The 20,000-nt window shown below is 53.0% G+C and overlaps 1 protein-coding gene across 2 annotated transcripts; it reads right to left on the minus strand.

Annotated features, from left to right (window-relative positions):
* Nucleotides 1-9,397: 9,397 nt before the first annotated feature.
* Nucleotides 9,398-17,975, minus strand: LOC311316269 (MSL complex subunit 3-like). 2 transcript variants are annotated; one of them, XM_084447103.1, is made up of 13 exons: nucleotides 17,811-17,975; nucleotides 17,079-17,161; nucleotides 16,884-16,979; nucleotides 16,635-16,735; nucleotides 16,276-16,376; nucleotides 16,016-16,135; nucleotides 15,681-15,841; nucleotides 15,402-15,560; nucleotides 14,992-15,284; nucleotides 13,879-13,988; nucleotides 13,582-13,681; nucleotides 12,848-12,932; nucleotides 9,398-10,453 (listed from the first exon to the last, which is right to left on the minus strand). In XM_084447103.1, the coding sequence occupies exons 1-13, from the start codon at nucleotides 17,907-17,909 to the stop codon at nucleotides 10,354-10,356; spliced, it is 1,608 nt and encodes a 535-aa protein (XP_084303229.1). In that variant the 5' UTR covers nucleotides 17,910-17,975; the 3' UTR covers nucleotides 9,398-10,353. The 2 variants fall into 2 exon arrangements, with proteins under 2 accessions (XP_084303229.1, XP_084303228.1); XM_084447102.1 differs by having other exon boundaries at nucleotides 16,016-16,138.
* Between the last annotated feature and the right edge of the window lie 2,025 nt (nucleotides 17,976-20,000).

The following is a 20,000-nucleotide window of genomic DNA, read 5'->3' on the forward strand; positions in this document are numbered from 1 at the left end:
CATTGCCTTTTATACCCAACCATCACCTGTCAGAATTCAAACTCAAGAGCTGCTGTGAGCGTGAGCTGACTTAAGCTCTCCCGACCGTCGCTTCCTCTTTAGACTCTAAATACGGCGTGAAGAGCACGAAGCTTCCCTGCACTCTGAGAGAACCACAGGCCTCCTTATCTCTCTGGAGTCCTGCTCAGTCACATCCTCCGCTTCAGCTCAACTACATGCAGGATGATTACATGAGGGTGAATGTGCATGACAGACACCGCAGAGATGGACAGAGTGAGAGAGAGAGAGAGAGAGAGAGAGAGAGCGAGAGAGAGAGAGAGAGAGAAATGCAGCAGACAAAAAAATCAGACCACACCTTGTAATCTTATCACCACAAGCCAGATGTGAACAGTAAACATGCCATCCGCTACCCATGATGCATTTGCCTTTGTGGGTAGAAAGGAGCGAAAACGCAATACTTAATTCATGATTATGAATAGATTACATGTTTTAAGTGCTATTCATTTTATGTGCATAGCATTCAACTCCCAGAGCTCGTAACTCTAAAAGAGACCCCTGAGCACTTTCTTTTAATTCTGGAAATCCAGGAAACCCCACAGATGACTCTCCTCAATTGGACGGTAAATCTGCAACGTGCACCGTCACTTGTTCGCTCGCGCCGTGGCATTTATGCTGTTCCATTCATGAAATGTCCGACTGTCTGCAGCTAATAAGGATTCAGCGCCGTGTGATTCATACATGTAGCTTCTGTCCACTGGGTCTCATCAGCCCTGTTAGAGAGAGCTGGTCATCAGCCCTGTTAGAGAGCGCTGTTCATCAGCCCTGTTAGAGAGCGCTGTTCATCAGCCCTGTTAGAGAGCGCTGTTCATCAGCCCTGTTAGAGAGCACTGTTCATCAGCCCTGTTAGAGAGTGCGGTTCATCAGCCCTGTTAGAGAGCGCTGTTCATCAGCCCTGTTAGAGAGCGCGGTTCAAAGCCCTGTTAGAGAGCGCTGGTCATCAGCCCTGTTAGAGAGTGCTGGTCAAAGCCTTGTTAGAGAGAGCTAGTCATCAGCCCTGTTAGAGAGCACTGGTCATCAGCCCTGTTAGAGAGAGCTGGTCATCAGCCCTGTTAGAGAGCGCGGTTCATCAGCCCTGTTAGAGAGCGCTGGTCATCAGCCCTGTAAGAGAGAGCTGGTCATCAGCCCTGTTAGAGAGCGCGGTTCATCAGCCCTGTTAGAGAGCGCTGGTCAAAGCCTTGTTAGAGAGCGCTGGTCATCAGCCCTGTTAGAGAGCGCTGTTCATCAGCCCTGTTAGAGAGCGCTGTTCATCAGCCCTGTTAGAGAGCGCTGTTCATCAGCCCTGTGAGAGAGCGCGGTTCATCAGCCCTGTTAGAGAGCGCTGGTCAAAGCCCTGGGTCTCATCAGGGTCTGTAGGTGGAGTTGTCGGGCGCGTGGCGGGAGACGTCAGTTTGGTTTCCCTCTTGGCTCCTCAACCCTCGAGGGGAGAAGATAATGGACCTGCTTGGCATTCCAGTCTAGGGTTGGCACCAGGATGGGCTAGAGAGAGGTCTGGTTCTAGAGGGAGGTCTGGTTCTACAGGGAGGTCTGATTCTAGAGGGAGGTCTGGTCTAGAGGGAGGTCTGGTTCTAGAGGGAGGTCTGGTTCTAGAGGGAAGTCTGGTTCTAGAGGTCTGGTCTGGTTCTAGAGGGAGGTCTGGTCTGGTTCTAGAGAGGTCTGATTCTAGAAGGAGGTCTGGTTCTAGAGGGAGGTCTGGTCTGGTCTAGAGGGAGGTCTGGTTCTAGAGGGAGGTCTGGTCTGGTTCTAGAGAGAGGTCTGGTTCTAGAGGGAGGTCTTGTTCTAGAGGGAGGTCTGGTCTGGTCTAGAGGGAGGTCTGGTTCTAGAGGGAGGTCTGGTCTGGTTCTAGAGAGAGGTCTGGTTCTAGAGGGAGGTCTGGTCTGGTTCTAGAGAGAGGTCTTGTTCTAGAGGGAGGTCTGGTCTGGTTCTAAAGGGTGTGGTAGAAGCTTTGGTGGCCCGATCATTTGAAAATTAAAAAAATAAATTTTGTTAAGATTGATGAGAAGCAGCATTTTTCATCAGCGGTTATGTAATTTTTGCGTTTTACTTTAACTAACTCTAACTAACTTCCTGAATCGACAACTGAAATGGAATTGACCCCAGCGGAGAGTTGGAAAAACGAAATGTCCGACCCGATCCTGACCCCTGAGATCCCAGACACCACACTAGACCAGCGAGCTCACCAGGCTTGGGCTGCGGGCTGGGGTGGCGGTGGGCTGGCGTGTCTGTTCCCTGTGAGGTACGCGTCTCACACGCAGTACTCACCGTGGTTGCTCCTCGCACGCCGTCTCCTCCATGAACGCCGTCTCCTGCCATTCGATGTGCACGGCCGAGATGTCCTGGCCGGAGCCGGGGGGACTCACCGCTAAACGCTGGTCCCGGATCAGTTTGGCTTTTCTCTCGCTCGCGGTTGAGGTCGGGAGCTGGGAAGGGCCGGCTGACCCCAGATCTGAGCCGGCGGGTGATTGGTTAACCCCAGAGCGGTCGCTAGCGAGGCGAGTATCTTTCTCCTTCTGTAGCCCGGCGCCATCCATGATGATGCTCACACCACGGGCTCCTCCTCCGACTGAGCCAGGAGGGATGAGAGAGAGAGAGAGAGTGAGAGAGGGAGAGGGAGAGAGAGAAAGAGAGAGAGAGAGAGAGAGAGAGAGGGAGAGAGGGAGAGAGAGAGAGAGAGGGAGAGAGAGAGAGAGAGAGGGAGAAAGAGGAAGAGGGGAGGCTACAGGGTTAGGTGTGAGGGAGATATGGCGCTCGCAGGTGATACCCCATCCCTCTGGCGAATTGAATCGGAGGTAAGCGGATACGGAGATCGATTCATGGCGGCCGGGAGGTTCTGGCGCTCCGAGTTCTCCCGGCCAGACGATAGCGGCCGTCCCAGAGTGATGGGCTCGGGTTGCGGCTCTAAGTGCTTCGTTACCATGCCTCCACTCGCTCCAAATGGCATTGGCGCACTCCGCTAAAGCCCATTTAGGCCTGTTACGGGAGAGAGGTTAACCGCCCGGGGGCCAACGCAGCTGACAGCATGGCTTTGCAATGGAAGTCTCCAGAGTTAACAGGGCAGAGCGAGCCTTAGTGAGTAACTAGCCCTGACTACAAACGCAGGACTGTGAGAACGTGACCTAACTATGTCTTTACACCACTGCCGTTTTTAAGCACCTGTGAGAAGAATAATAATTCTTGATGCTTGGGCTTCTGCTGGTACGTCCGTCGCTGTCGTATCCTGGTATGGAGCTAGCGGATCTTCACCCGGGACCAGCGCCAAGGGAACGACGCGCTCTTCCGTTTCTCGCTGGTCTGCAGCGGGCCGTGCTGCGCGAGGTGAGACCCGCGGTGTCAGGTGACAAATCATAGGATTATTAGAGACTGAGGGCTCGATTTGAGGGTGTTGTTCGATGTGTGTGTGTGTGTGTGTGTGTGTCACGTCATTAGGCAGACATTATTCACAGATAAGCGCGGTTGAATTTCCGACGCCACTCCCATCCGAGCGCCGTGCGTTTATCTAGGAGGCGGCAGCCACACAGGCTGATTTCATATTCAGGCGTCGTTGTCTCCTGGCCGCCGTCATCCGTCTTCAGGGATGAGAGTGTCTGTCTTATGGATGTATTCGCAGCCGAAGTTGCTCCCAGAGTGAAGCGGGGGGTGCGTCCGGCGCGAGCTCTCCGAGGGGGTCAGCGGCGGTCACAGCGTGTTGGCAGGACCTCTGGCACCTCGTAAATCAGCGGCGCGGGCAGCGCCCGGATGAGGGGCAAGACGCAGGACGCCGTGTGCTCGTCAACGGAGGGGGATTATGTAATCTTCTACAGAGGCCTGCTTCTCTCTCTGTCTGTATCTCTGTCTGTGGAGCCAGTTACACAACTGGTGGGCTGCCTCTCGCTCTCTGGCTTGACCGTGGGGCCAGTCCCTCTCTCTCTCTCTCTCTGGCTTGACCGTGGGGCCAGTCCCTCTCTCTCTCTGGCTTGACCGTGACGCCAGTCCCTCTCTCTCTCTCTCTCTGGCTTGACCGTGGGGCAAGTCCCTCTCTCTCTCTCTCTTTTGGCTTGACCGTGACGCCAGTCCCTCTCTCTCTCTCTCTCTGGCTTGTCTGTGGGGCCAGTCCCTCTCTCTCTCTGGCTTGTCTGTGGGGCCAGTCCCTCTCTCTCTCTCTCTCTCTCTCTGGCTTGACCGTGGGGCCAGTCCCTCTCTCTCTCTCTCTCTGGCTTGTCTGTGGGGCCAGTCCCTCTCTCTCTCTCTCTCTGGCTTGACCGTGGGGCCCTCTCTCTCTCTCTCTCTGGCTTGTCTGTGGAGCCAGTCCCTCTGCCTCTCTGCTCCCCAGAGCGCCCACAGATACCAGGCTACAGATACCAGGCTACAGATACCAGGCTACAGATACCAGGCTACAGATACCAGGCTACAGATACCAGGTTACAGATACCAGGTTACAGATACCAGGCTACAGATACCAGGCTACTAAACTGTCAGGAGCTGAAGACCACGGGCAGAATTATTCAAATGTCGATAAGTTTGATTATTCAATAACAGACTTTGGAGATCTCTGCTTCCCAAAGTCTGGAGACATTCAGCTTGCCCTGAAGTGGAAAACACAATGACATTTCACAAAACACAATGACATTTTACAAAACACAATGACATTTCACAAAACACAATGACATTTTACAAAACACAATGACATTTCACAAAACACAATGACATTTTACAAAACACAATGACATTTCACAAAACACAATGACATTTCACAAAACACAATGACATTTCACAAAACACAATTACATTTTACAAAACACAATGACATTTTACAAAACACAATTACATTTTACAAAACACAATGACTTTGCAAAACACGACATTGGGCAAAACAGAAGGCATTTGGCAAAACACAACATTTCACAAAAACACGACATTTCGCAAAACATTTCGCATAACTCTAACCTGACACGCCAGATGATTTGCTTTGCATATTCTGTTGGAAGCGGTTTGGAAAAGGGTAGGCACTGCAAAACTAGACTACTCAGCAGGTGATTGGATGAACCATTACATTAGTCATTTAGCTGACGCTTTTATCGAAAGCGACTCATAATAAACCATCTGAATGAACCATTACATTAGTCATTTAGCTGACGCTTTTATCGAAAGCGACTCATAATAAACCATCTGAAAAAAATCTGAAAAGGTCACGCGCGCCAACTTCAACCGCTTCTCACCGTCACAAACCCGCCCAGCACAGCTAGGCTAAGAAGCAACACTTCTTTGTAGTTGGACCAGTCTAAAACAGGTCTGGGGCAAGTTGGATCCGCCGAAAAGTGTCCCCGTTACCGGAATGTATCCACCCAGCAGAAAAACTTCAATATCTGGGGCTAGGAGTGTCCTATCCACTCATGGTTTGGACCGGCGCACTCATGTGGTCTAGATGTGTTTTGAGACTCCGTCACCTACATGCATGGGCTTTGTGGGTGCTTGTTGTTCATGCTCCCAAGTCCCCGGAACATGTAGACACTGCAGGCCGGTCGATCGGAGGCCCCGAGACCCATTCTGCTGCTGGATGGACACATTCTGGCAGGGGAATCCAACGTGCCCTGGACCGCCTTAGACCGGTAACATGCAAAGCGATTGGCCTCAACTGACCAAGTAAAAACAGGAAGTGACATTGAACTAACTTCGGTTCTGTCCACTCACAAACAAGAAGTCATCATCATCATCATCATCTTCATCCGCTTATCCAGGGTTGGGTCGCGGAGGCAGCAGCTCCAGCAGGGGGCCCCAGACATCCCTTTCCCTAGCAGCATCAACCAGCTCTGCCTGGGGAATCTTTAGCCGCTCACAGGCCAGTGCGGAGATGTAGTCCCGCCACCTAGTCCTGGGTCTACCCCGCGGCCTCCTCCCAGCCGGACACGCCTGGAACACCTCCCTAGGGAGGCGCCCAGGAGGCATCCTCACTAGATGCCCGAACCACCTCAACTGGCTCCTTTCGACGCAAAGGAGCAGCGGCTCTACTCCGAGTCTCTCCCGGATGACTGAACTTCTCACCCGATCTCTCAGGGAGACCCCAGCCACCCTCCGGAGAAAACTCATTTCGGCCGCTTGTATCCGTGATCTCGTTCTTTCGGTCATGACCCATCCTTCATGACCATAGGTGAGGGTGGGGACGAAGATAGACCGGTAGATCGAGAGCTTTGCCTTTTGGCTCAGCTCTCTTTTCGTCACAACAGTGCGGTAAAGCGACTGCAGAACCGCACCAGCTGCTCCGATTCTCCGGCCATACACAGCTCTCGCTCTGGGTGTACAGGGATTGGATGGCCCTAAGTAGGGACCCCCTCACCCCATACTCCCGCATAACCCTCCACAAGACCTCTCGGGGGACCCGGTCGTAAGCCTTCTCCAAGTCCACAAAACACATGTAGACAGGTTGGGCAAACTCCCAAGCCCCCTCCAAGATCCTTGCGAGAGTGAAGAGCTGGTCGGTAGTTCCACGACCAGGACGAAATCCGCATTGTTCCTCTTCGATCTGAGGTTCGACTATCGGCCGGACCCTCCTTTCCAGCACCTTGGAGTAAACTTTCCCTGGGAGGCTGAGTAATGTGATGCCTCTATAATTCGCACACACCCTCTGGTCCCCTTTTTTGAATATTGGGACCACCACCCCAGTCTGCCACTCCTTCGGCACTGACCCAGACTTCCACGCAATGTTACAGAGGCGTGTCAACCAAGACAGCCCCTCTACACCCAGCGCCTTCAGCATTTCTGGACGGATCTCATCAGTCCCTGGGGCTCTGCCACTGTGGAGTTGTTTGACTACCTCAGTGACCTCCTCCAAGGACATTGACGACCCCCCATCATCTTCCGGCTCTGCCTCGATCGTAGAGGGTGGATTAGTCGGGTTCAGGAGTTCCTCAAAGTGCTCCTTCCAACGCTCAACAACCTCCTCAGTTGAGGTCAGCAGTGTCCCCTCCTTGCTGTATACAGCTTGGATGGTCCCCCGCTTTCCCTTCCTGAGGTGTCTGATGGTCTTCCAGAAACACTTTGGTGCCGACCGAAAGTCCTTCTCCATGGTTTCTCCGAACTCCTCCCACACCCGCTGCTTTGCCTTGGTCACGGCCGAAGCCGCAGCTCCGGGCCAGTCGATACCCTGCAACTGTTTCTGGGGTCTCCCGGGCTAACATAACCCGGAAGGCCTCCTTCTTCAGTCGGACGGCTTCCCTCACCACCGCTGTCCACCACGGTGTCCGAGGGTTACCGCCCCTTGAGGTACCTATGGCCCTCAGGCCACAGCTCCCAGCCGCAGCTTCAGCAATGGAGGCTTTGAACACCGACCACTCATGCTCGATGTCCCCAACCTCCACAGGGATGCCTGAGAAGCTCCGCCGGAGGTGGCAATTGAAATCTCTCCGGACAGGCTCTTCCTCCAGACGTTCCCAGTTCACCCTCACTACACGCTTGGGTTTTCCAGGTCTGTCCAGAAGTTTCCCCCGCCATCGAAACCAGCTCACCACCAGATGGTGATCAGTGGACAGCTCTGCCCCTCTCTTTACCCGAGTGTCCAAAACGCATGGCCTCAGATCAGATGATACGATAACGAAATCGATCATCGACCTTCGGCCTAAGGTGTTCTGATGCCAGGTGTACTTGTGGGCATCCTTGTGTTCGAACATGGTGTTTGTTATGGACAAACCGTGACTAGCACAGAAGTCCAACAACAAAACACCACTCGGGTTCAGATCGTGGTGGCCATGCCTCCCAATCACGCCCCTCCAAGTTTCTCCATCATTGCCTACGTGTGCATTGAAGTCCCCCAGTAGGACACTGGAGTCCCCTGCAGGAGCCCCCAAAAGGACTCCACTCAGGGTCTGCAGGAAGGCTGAGTACTCTGAACTGCTGTTCGGTGCATAAGCACAAACCACAGTCAGAGTCCCCCCCCCCACAGTCCTAAGGCGCAGGGAGGCGACCCTCTCGTCCACTGGGGTGAACTCCAGCACAGAGGCGCTCAGCTGGGGGCTAGCTAGTATAGCCACACCAGCCTTACGCCTCATACCGTGAGCAACTCCGGAGAAGAACAGGGTCCAACCCCTATCCAGGAGTTTGGTTCCGGCGCCGGTGCTGTGCGTGGAGGTTAGCCCCACCAGGTGTAATTGGTATCGCTCCACCTCCCTCACAAGCTCCGGCTCCTTCCCCCCCAGCGAGGTCACGTTCCATGTCCCCAGAGCCAGCCTTTGCCCCCCGGGTCCGGTCCGTCGGTGTCCCCCGCCTTCACCGCCACCTAGTTGGCAGCGCACCCGACCCCGACAATTCCTCCCGCGGGTGGTGGGTCCACGGGACGACAAACAAGAAGTGTTGTTCCTAAACTTTCCATAATATCTGAAGTCTGTTTTTTGCAAAATGTCTATTTTCTGAAATGTCACTGTTGTGTTGCATTTTGCCTTTAGCGCTTTGCGAAGTGTCGTGTTTTTTTTGTCAAATGTGGTATTTTGTCAAATGTTATGTTTTGTGATGTTTTTTGAAATGCTGTGTTTTGCGAAATGTTGTTGTGTTTAGCTCAATGTCGTCGTGTTTAGTGAAATTTTTAGCGTTTGTGAAATGTTTTGTGAAATGTCATGTTTTGCAAATCAGGGCGACTGATTTTTTTTTGGCTAGAACAGTGGCAAAAAGAGCAGGGAGAGCAACGCTACCAATCAGAGCCACTGCCTACACCTCCAGCAGGGTGAAGGACCAGCCTTACCGGAGATGTCCTCCCCGTCTCCCTCCCCATCTCCAGCAGGGTGAAGGACCCTCCTGACCTGAGATTATGTCCTCCCCGTCTCTGTCCACAGTGAAACAAACTGGTATCTCTGTCCCCAGTGAAACAAACTGGAGTGGAGAAGCAACACATTGAAAATACACAACTTGTGTGTGTCCACATTAGGGAGGGCTGCTCTAGAGACCGGATTGGGGAGTTCATCTGTAGCATCATCTTTGAGCCGGCAGCTACATTTCACTGAGTGACGAATACAACAATCTTGATCTCTTGGTTTCAGTTTTTTTTTTTCGCTCTCTCTCTCGGTTTCAACTCGCCTTTAGCACCGAAATCTGGATGAATTTCCTCGGCCTAGTTGAGCGCAGCGTTTACAGACTGACTCAGCGTTTAGAGACTGACTAAGCGTTTAAAGACTGACTCAGCGTTTAGAGACTGATTCGGCGTTTAGAGACTGACTCAGCATTTACAGACTGACTCAGCGTTTACAGACTGACTTGTGAGTCTAGGAAGAACCTGGTGTTAAAATAGATAACTGCAATGAACCAAAATGTTATTAGAACCAATTTTTTTGGCTTATTTATTTTCTAGCATGTGACAGGACTACATGCAAATTGAGGGCTGTAAAGCAAATCAACACCCAAATTGGATTTTCAATTTCCACAGTAGGATCTATTTGCCTGAGTTAGTGAACAAAATGAACAAATATGCCTTTAATTCTAAAACAAAACAAGTTTACATTCATTGACTGATCACATTTAGCTAATTAATAGGCTACATCAGTCAAACGTTTTACACAATGGGCTCTGTATCATCCATAATATGATCAGTATTTGTGCAGTGGTCAAAACAGTACAGCCCATTTGAACAGAAACATTCCCACTGCTACCGGTATCGTTTTACGCACGCTCAGAAATGCACACATAACGATACTCATGCACAGAAGCATAGCTTGGGCAGAGGATGAGACCAGGCATGAGGTAGTCCGGGAGAAGCACAACTTTCCCCAGAGCGAAGAGGTCACAAACACGGCGGGTTAAACAGTCTCTCTCCAGCTCTGGGTTGACCGTGAGCAGCAGGAGGACGGAGCGGTGGGCAGAGAGAGGCTGGAGATGGAGGCTGCAGATGGAGGCTGCAGACGGAGGCTGCAGACAGAGGCAAACAGAGAGCCACAGGGAGGGAGGGGCCCCTCGAGGTCCCCCCCGAACGCCAGACGGGCCAGGACAAAGTCAGCGTCACGGAAATAGCCCCCGCGGTCGGGGAGCCGAGGATAAGATGACGTCCATGTTTCAGGTCATCAACCCCCGGGGGAGGGGGGGGTAGTTAAGTAGTTCTTAGGCAATGCTTACAGGAAAGGGTTTGGCTCGCCAGAGCCGTGGCCGCGCTCTTGGCCTCTCTCTCTGGGCCGGGGATGGAAAGCGAGCGAACGGGACCACACAGGGACCAGGGCGGCGCAGCTGAGGGGGGGAAGCAGGCGGGGGGGGGGCGGGGCTACCCCCCATGGTGCAGTTCAGGGCGGGCCGCAGAGCGCAGGGGCGGGGCAGGGCAGGCGGGGAGGGGGCGGGGCAGAGCAGGACCCTTCAGTAGGCGGGGCGCGGGTGCTTCATGTTGTAGTGGGCCTCTGAGGCCGACACGTACGCAGACTCTGGGAAGAAGTCCTCATGGAACTCTGACAGAAACCTGGACAGAGACAGAGGGAGTGAGAAAAAGAGACAGAGAGGGGGGGGGGGGAGAGAGAGAGAGAGAGGTCAAGGAAACGGTAATGGTATTGACTTAAGCAGCTGCCTCAGTTCATTGAGCTCAACCAGGCCTGTATTGTCTTAAGAGCACACAGGGCACCAGGTCTCTTCCCGGGCTGTTAGGAGGACGTTCCAGGGACGTTCCAGGGATGTCGCCCCTCGGTCAGAAGCAGCGTTGGATGAGTCTCCTTCGAGCCCAACACGCATGATACGTGGCCAGAGGGAGATCCTATAGACGAGCCTGGTGTGGACCAATGAGCACCGACAACCGCATCCACCACGATGATGTCACTTCACAGGCCCCTCCCCCACACCCCTTCTGGAGGTTTCCTGGGACTGAGGGGTGTGAGCTGCTCCTCACCGCCGGCCCTAGGGCGAGTTCAGCCATGACAAAACTAGCACACGTTAAACTGTGGTATGTCGAAACACTCTGCTGATTGGGCAACACAAAAAACATGTCGTTCAACCTGGAAAACGTAGCAAAACAAACGTTTTGTGGGGTTTGAACTCCCCCCTGGTGTCCCTTCTCAAGGACCTCTCCAGGCTTGGGACCGTCCAGTAACTTGTCTTGAAATAAATAAATAAATGTTTAAAATTCAGCAGCGTTGCAGCAAAATCCCCCTGACTGATCCCAGAGAATAATCCGGAATGTCCTCATCATCCACGTTCCGCCCAATCCCCTAAATCTTGCCGTCTCATCTTCTGGTTGCCAACAAGCGACCCACATCAGAGGGGAGTTAAGAGCGCTTTTACAGGCAATAAAGGACCCTCCTCCTCCATCATCATCATCATCATCCTCTCTGGACGGAGCGCGTCTCACTTGGATACAGACGCGCGTGGCAGCTTGATCATCTCTGCTGAGAGAGGAACACGCTCACCAACACTAGAGGAACCAGGGCGGTCTGTAGACGCACCGGTCATCAGCTCAGAGGAACTTCCTCCCGAGTCACACACAGACTGGTTCAGCCGTCCAGACGCCCCTGGTGACCCAGCAGTGGACGGAGGCCACAGCAGCCCCCGCTGGAGGGAGGGGGTACTGCGCTGTCCATGTGTGATTAGAGAGGAGGACGACTCAATCCCCTGGGTTCGGGGGCCAGCTGAAGTTCGTCGGGCGGGGATTTAAAAACAGATTAGAGACGGAGGCTTGTGTAACAGCCGCTCATCTCCTGCCCTTCCAGCGTGGTCGTCTTCGCTCTCACGCACGGCCAATAGGGCCTCGTCATACAGCCCCCCGCCCCTCCTCCTCCGATACAGCCCCCCGCCCCTCCTCCTCCGATACAGCCCCCCGCCCCTCCTCCTCAGATACAGCCCCCCGCCCCTCCTCCTCAGATACAGCCCCCCGCCCCTCCTTCTCAGATACAGCCCCCCGCCCCGACTTCTCAGATACAGCCCCCCGCGCCTCCTCAGATACAGCCCCCCGCGCTTCCTCAGATACAGCCCCCCGCCCCTCCTCCTCAGATACAGCCCCCCGCCCCTCCTCCTCAGATACAGCCCCCCGCCCCTCCGCCTCAGATACAGCCCCCCGACCCTCCTCCTCAGATACAGCCCCCCGCCCCTCCTCCTCAGATACAGCGCCCCGCCCCTCCTCCTCAGATACAGCCCCCCGCCCCTCCTCCTCAGATACAGCCCCCCGCCCCTCCTCCTCAGATACAGCGCCCCGCCCCTCTTCCTCAGATACAGCGCCCCGCCCCTCCTCCTCAGACACAGCCCCCTGCCCCTCCTCCTCAGATACAGCCCTCCGCCCCTCTTTCTCAGATACAGCGCCCCGCCCCTCCTTGGTTTTCCAGATCTACTCCCTGTCTGGTTCTGGATATTTTCCTTCCCTTCATGGAAAAACGTTAGTATCGCGGTAAATATTGTGATGCATTGCCGATTCGATTTTATTGCACAGCCCTATTTAACATGACGATTCTACCTGAGGAACGTGAGCAGCTTTAACCTGAGGAACAGTGTGAGCAGGGTTAACATGGCGGTTCTACCTGAGGAACCGTCAGAGCAGGTTTAACATGACGGTTCTACCTGAGGAACAGTGTGAGCAGGGTTAACATGGCGGTTCTACCTGAGGAACCGTCAGAGCAGGTTTAACATGACGGTTCTACCTGAGGAACAGTGAGCAGGGTTAACATGATGGTTCTACCTGAGGAACAGTGTGGGCAGGTTTAACATGGTGGTTCTACCTGAGGAACCGTCAGAGCAGGTTTAACATGGCGGTTCTACCTGAGGAACAGTGAGCAGGGTTAACATGACGGTTCTACCTGAGGAACAGTGTGGGCAGGTTTAACATGGTGGTTCTACCTGAGGAACCGTCAGAGCAGGTTTAACATGGCGGTTCTACCTGAGGAAGAGCTCTAGATGTTTGACCAGGGCCCGGAGGTTCTTCTCTGGAATGTGCATCTTTCCAAGGATCTCCGGCAGTTTGACTGTGAAGAACAGAGGATGGAGGGAACAGCTGATCCTTCTCAGAAATACACACACACAAACACACACACACACACACACACCTGGCTCAACTACCCTCATCAAATACTGTAAAGTAATTGAGCTGCTCCTGGCTGTGCTCAGTTGGTACTCGTGGGGCTGCTAGTCCTACTGCCGCCCATAGTATGACAGAATTTGCAAATGGTATTTAACCGAGGACTGATAAGACACTGAAATAGTGAGGGGTTAACATTCACCTGAGGGAAACGTAGGTCAAGGGTCAGACGGATAAAGAACTGTATCAATCCTAGTTTGAGACACAGCGTTACTCCCAATTCAGTTTTCTATCAGAGATGTTTTCTGTTGGCGGGTGTGTTGGGGAGGAGGGGGGTGTGTTGGTGAGAGGGGGGTGTGTGTGTTGGTGAGGAGGGGTGTGTGTTGGTTCGGAGGGGGGGGGGGGGTGTTCGTTGAGGAGGGGGGGGGTGTTGGTTCGGAGGGGGGTGTGTTCGTTGAGGACGGGGTGTGTGTTGACTCAGAGGGGGGGGGGGGTGTTGACTCGGAGGGTGGGGTGTTGGTTCGGAGAGGGGTGTGTTCGTTGAGGACGGGGGTGTGTTGGTTCGGAGGGGTGTGTGTTCGTTGGGTCGTACCCACCGAAGAGGCGGAGGAGGTGCTGGGAGCCGTACAGGTAGGAGGGCGGGGGGGGCTGGTCACTCTGGGGGTAGTTATCAGGGGTCAGCTTCCAGCTCAGGACCTGCAGACGGGGCAGATACGGGTCAGATACGGGTCAGACATGGGTCAGAGAAGGATAAGGCCATCAGCGGTCCATCCATGAAATGACCCCCACACTGAGGCTACAGCGGTCAAACGTTTCACAAAGGTTCAGAGGGCGGAGTCAGCCCGAGCAGCGGCGGCGGCGTTGTTGGAGCCACGCCAGGGCGGCGTTCTCACCTCGTTGAGCTCGTTGTTGCGGCGGCTCTCCAGGCCGGAGAACACCCCACCGGACTCCTTACTGGGCGTCAGGGGCAGCGGGGACGACGAGCCGCTGTGGACCGGCGTTTCTGGGGGGGCAGGAGGGAGGCGGTTAGCTAACGGAGACGTGCACACCGTTGGACACTGGCACACGCTCGCTGATGCCACGCAAAACGAGAGCTTAAAAACTCTAACCGAGTGACTGGATAACATTGACTGGATGTGGCAAACAGACATTCTGCATCCTGTGACAGTGGTATGAGTGTGGTACCGCAGCAGGAGGGAGAGTGCCATCTAGTGGCCAGGCATGGTAACTGCAAAAACAATGGCGCATGTATAAAGAGGTGGAGCAGGACACAATCAAATGCTTTTGCTGTGCGTGTGTGTGATGTGTGTGTGTGTGTGTGTGTGTGTGTGTGTGAGTGTGTGTGTGCGTATGTGATGTGTGTATGCGCGCCTATGTGGTGTGTGCGTATGTGATGTGTGTGTGTGCGTGCGTATGTGATGTGTGTGTGTGCGTGTGTGTGATGTGTGTGTGCGTGCGTATGTGATGTGTGTGTGCGTATGTGATGTGTGTGTGTGTGCGTGCGTGTGTGCATGCGTATGTGATGTGTGTGTGTGCGTATGTGATGTGTTTGTGTGCGTGCGTATGTGATGTGTGTGTGCGTATGTGATGTGTGTGTGCGTGCGTATGTGATGTGTGTGTGCGTATGTGATGTGTGTGTGCGTGCGTATGTGATGTGTGTGTGCGTATGTGATGTGTGTGTGCGTGCGTATGTGATGTGTGTGTGCGTGCGTATGTGATGTGTGTGTGCGTGCGTATGTGATGTGTGTGTGAGTATGTGATGTGTGTGTGCGTGCGTATGTGATGTGTGTGTGCGTATGTGATGTGTGTGTGCGTGCGTATGTGATGTGTGTGCGTATGTGATGTGTGTGTGTGCGTATGTGATGTCTGTGTGTGCGTGCGTATGTGATGTGTGTGTGTGTGTGTGCGTGCGTATGTGATGTGTGTGTGTGTGTGTGTGCGTGCATATGTGATGTGTGTGTGTGTGTGCGTGCATATGTGATGTCCGGTGTCGCTAGGCATCTCACTCTTCTCCAGGTTGAGGAAGAACTTGGGCAGCTGGGCGGGCGTGTCGGCCAGGCGGCGTTTGGGCTGGGGGGACGCCGCCGCGCTGCCGCCGCTGCCCCCCTCCGCTAGCCGCTCGCCGCCGGAGGTGTGGCGCGTGGAGCGGCGCAGGGACTGGGGCGCCTCGGCGTCGGGGCAGCGCCGGCGCTTGGGCGTGGTGGCGGTCGAGGCCTCGCTCAGGGCGGGCTGGCTGTCCGTGGACTGGGGGGTGGAGGGGTTGTGGCCCGGGGGGCTCGGGGTGCGCTCGCGCAGGGTCCTGCAGGGACAGAGGGTCAGCGAGAGGACGTCAGACAGGTCACAAGGTCAAAAGGACAGAAAGGTCAAAGATGCGGATCCGCTGAGGAGAGTGATGTGAAAAGCAGGTGCGTCTTACTTGCTGGAGCTGGCGGTGTTGTCCCTGATAGGCAGGAAGAACTTGGAGGAGCTGACTTTCTTGAACTGAGCGTGCTCGTTGGAGTAGAGGAGGATCATGGGAAGGGTGAAGTCGAAGGTGATCCTCAGTCCGTCCACCATCTCCTTGCAGAGCTCTTCGCTGTCGAGGTCAAACAAAATGGTGGCGTACTTTATTCACGAAACCGCAACGAAACAAGTCCTCTAAAATGTGTAGAGACAGAATCAATCCCAGGTGAACGAGCGTCGGCCGAGGACTCACTTCTTCTCCGGGGGAACGTAGTGGGGGCTGACGCTCGCCTGCGCCGTGCTCTGGGCGTGGCGGTACCGCTCGTTAGCCGAGAAGGCGGCGTTAATGGCGAAGTGCTTCACGTAGGACTCCAGAATGTTCACTATGTTCATCTGGCAGGGAAGCTTCACCAGCTGGGGGGAGAGAACGCCTCGCTGATCAGAAATCAGGCCAACAACAAACTGGATGTCTTATTGTAACACGGAGAATTTTAAGAAAACAACACAAGAACAACTACTAGGATTTAGAATGTGACGAGGCCAATCGATAAACATGGTTTAGAGTTGGGCGACGCCCTCTCTCCGCACCTTCTTCCTCTTGTTGATATAATAGCAGTCATCCTCCAGCTTCTTCTTCAGAACCTCGGGGATGTCGATGTTGATGGTCTTGTCCTCACTCTCCCTCTTGGCGTGGGCCTCCTGTTCTTCCTTCTGGGGGGGAGGGAGACAGTCAAGATCCAGAGAGCGCCTTCCGAAAAGACAACATGGGGGAGGGGGGTACAGCGGTGGTGCACGAGTGTGTGTGTATGTGTGTGTGTGATGCCCTCTGGCGGCGAGAGACACTTTACCATCTTGTCTAAATCCTCAGAGGAGTCGCTCTCCTCGCTCTTTAAAGATTCAGGGTCCTCGGAATCGTCCTGGTCACTGTTGTCAGAAGACGAGCTCAAACCTAAACACAAAAGAGTGCAAGTGCAAATGATCATGTTCTATGACCTTGTTTGGGTATCCCCACCAGACAATAACTCCAAGTTCTACTTTCCCAGTTATAACCAAGTATTTGACATTGGCCAACTCATGTAACTCCGTTTGACTAGTATCTCACGCTTCAAATAGTGCTCATAGACTCAAACAGACGAGCAAGCTACTTCTACAATAATGCTAGCTCCGATACTCAGCTCTGGTTGAAATGCGTGGAGCCAGTTCTCACATGCGTCATCACTGTCTTCCTTCTCCTCCTCAGTAAGGGTCTTAAGAGCTGACTCAACACCGGGCAGGCGACCACATCTCTTCCCCCATCCCTTTCTCCTCCTGACAGAGTCAAACACACACAAAACACATCATCACCCCACTGGCCTGGATATATTCAACAGAGAATGCTGCTTCAGTCGCTTCACTCGTAGATGAACGAGTTCCATCACTTCCACACACACATCGGTCACCGTCTGGCTGAACTCACATGCGCGCCACAGCTTTGCGAGCCAGTTTCCTCTGTAATTTGCGGTTATCGTCGGTGTCCCTGAGTACATGGTCCTCTGCAGCCCAGCGATCCCAACTACAACACAAACCATGCGAAATGAACACCATTCATCCGCATCTTCCACGTTAACGGTGCCCTCTGTCGACATCAAGGACATGGTGCTGCCGAACTTACCTTCTGTTCCAACCATTGAAGTGAATCAGATACTCCGACACTCTCTTTCCACGGTCATCTTTTCCAACTACAACATCAACAACCTGAAACGTGTTATCAAAACACCAAACATCAGTGCTTAACCAACACCAGTGGCTGGCTGGCTGGCTGGCTAAATAAACAAACAAACAAACAGTGGCTAGCTAGTACATAGTACTAATTACAGCTAGCCAAATCAAGCACTCGCTAGCTAGCGGGCTAATCTTCAGGGATGTCTCCTAGATCGCCAATGTTTTACGCCAAGTCAGATCCTGCTATGCCAGTTTAGTTAACGTTAGCTACTTGATGGACAGCTAATATTGCCAGTGACCAGGGGCCTAGTTGGTGGACAAGCCTATAGCTATAAGCTGTGAAACTGTAACGTTAGCTAGCTAATGTCCGGCGAGCTAGGCTAGCTAATCCTCAAACCTCGGTTGTTCACGGTGCTATTAGCTAGTTTGTGGTGAGCGTGGCGGCTCACTAGCGACTGATCTTCGTCCTGCTGGGGCAGGGCCTTTTTGCGGCTATCTACTATTAGCTAACCGTCCGCAGTCGGGAATACTTTCCTTGCAAACAAAATCCAGGCTAACGCTAGTTGCTCGCAAGTTTTGTCTCACGCAGTAACGTTAGCTAGCTAACTAACTAACTTAAAACAGCAAATAGCTGTTGAGCACATCCAGTTGAGCTAGCTAACGTAGCAGCCACAGCACTTACCTTTGCATCGTACAGCACTTTGGCCTTCGTTGGATCAGGTTCAAAACACAGGACCTTTTCTCCTTTGTGGAATTTAAATTTCATTCCCCGCGAGTTCATTTGTTCGTCATGGCGAGCAGGAGATGAGGAGTCTGGACCCCCACTCCTTAACCCCTTCCCTGCCGGCCTGGATCCTGCGGGGTCTTCGGAAAACTACGGAGATGGGACAGCAACCTTTCGAACGAGAACGCAGTCGGGAATGTTACCATGGGCCTCCGTGGCCACCGTAGAAATGGCGTATACTGGCCAGCAGATGTCGCCATTTAAACATCCTGTCAACATTTTGAGAGAGAGAGAGAGAGAGGGAGAGGGAGAGGGAGAGGGAGAGGGAGAGAGAGAGAGAGAGAGAGAGAGAGAGAGAGAGAGAGAGAGGGGGGGGGCTTTCCTCTCCTTGGCTAAATATTTTTGGTGAATTGTTCTGGGTATTGTTGTGCTAAACCACAACCAAAGCTCATTTCTATCATAACATGAGGGCTTTCTTCCACAGTGAAGAGGTTTGTCACACATTAGACCTGTCAGTCACCTGCATTCTCAATATGACCCTCAAAGTATCCAGATCACATTATGCTCATGTTGATACACTTAATGAAATCACTCTACTAAATTGAATCAACTCAAAGCACATCAGCATCTGCACTCAAGACTAAAATGCCTACCCTTGTAAGGAGCAAACGGCTAAACTGGCTGGGCTTCCCTGCATGGTCAAGAGAGATGTGCTTGTCATGAAAAACACATGGCCCCAAACTAAACATGACCATTGCGTACAGCTGAACATGAAACCTTCCACTCGATTGAAACAATATGTGTCTTTAAACATGAGGATATGGGGGAGCTCACATGTACCGACACGCATGCAGTGATGTCACCCAGATAAGCGGACAGCCTGTGGGGGTGTGTGCTGCGCAGGGTAGGAGTTAGTCGGGTTTCAGTCCTGAACGCTGGAGCCTCCATACAGCTCTCTGAAATACTAGTCCTCTTATCACCTACAACACGTTATAACAGCCTGTCCATAGCTCTGCCTTAACCGCTTTAGAACTGTTATGCTTTCTTCTTTGGTCTCTCTCTCTCTGTCTGTCTGTCTGTCTGTCTCTCTGTCTCTCTCTCTCTCTCTCTCTGGTGTGTGCCATGTGTTTGTAGGCTGGTCAGATCAGATCTGACTGAGCTGTTATCAGTGTCATGTCACGCTGCTTCATGAGATGCTTTAACCCCCCCTTTTCCCCCATACTTTCAGATACACACACACACACACACACACAGACCGTCCACATCACACACACACACACACACACACACTCAGACACACACACACACACACACACTCTCACTCACACACACACACACACACACACACACACACACACACACACACACACACATAGACCATCCACATCACACACTCAGACACACACACAGACCATCCACATCACACACTCAGACGCACACACACACACACACACACACACACACACAGACCATCCACATCACACACACACACACACACACACACACACACACACACACACACACACACACACACACACACAGACCATCCACATCACACACATCACAGGTGAGTTTAATGAGTTCCATGCAGTCTGCAGCTGAATACTTAGGCTACAGTACAAATCCATAGAAAACACACACGCGCACGCTCGCACACACACGCGCACACCGTGCCATTTAGGGAGTAAGAACCAATGTTGATGTTGCCCATGCACTGTCCCGTGTCTCTCCTAGAACAATAAACCGCGGTCTTGCACGTGGAACGCAGTTTGAAATGTGTAATCCAGAATCCACGGCCTATCCAGATGCATTATGGATCCCCAATCATTAATCTGGAGGATCTGCCAATCAAATTCGAATTGTTTTATTCGAACACGTGCATGTTAACAAACAGACAACTAATAACTTGTATGAGTAACAACAACTATCCTAAACTATAGGTTGAGGATGTTCCGTTTGAGAAAAAAAACTAAAGACTGAGACCGAAGCGCATTGGTCTTGCGCAATAGGCTATCCCGTAACGGGCGCGTATAGCGGCAACCTGGGTCGAGTCATTCATGATCAACAGTTGCAAAAGTTGTCTCAACCTGCCGCGTCGTCCGCTCTCACTCCACTTTGATGAGGTACGTGCTGAGGAACACGAGAGGG

This window comes from Borostomias antarcticus (assembly GCF_949987555.1).
Source record: "Borostomias antarcticus genome assembly, chromosome: 12".
NCBI classification, from domain to species: Eukaryota; Metazoa; Chordata; class Actinopteri; order Stomiiformes; family Stomiidae; genus Borostomias; species Borostomias antarcticus.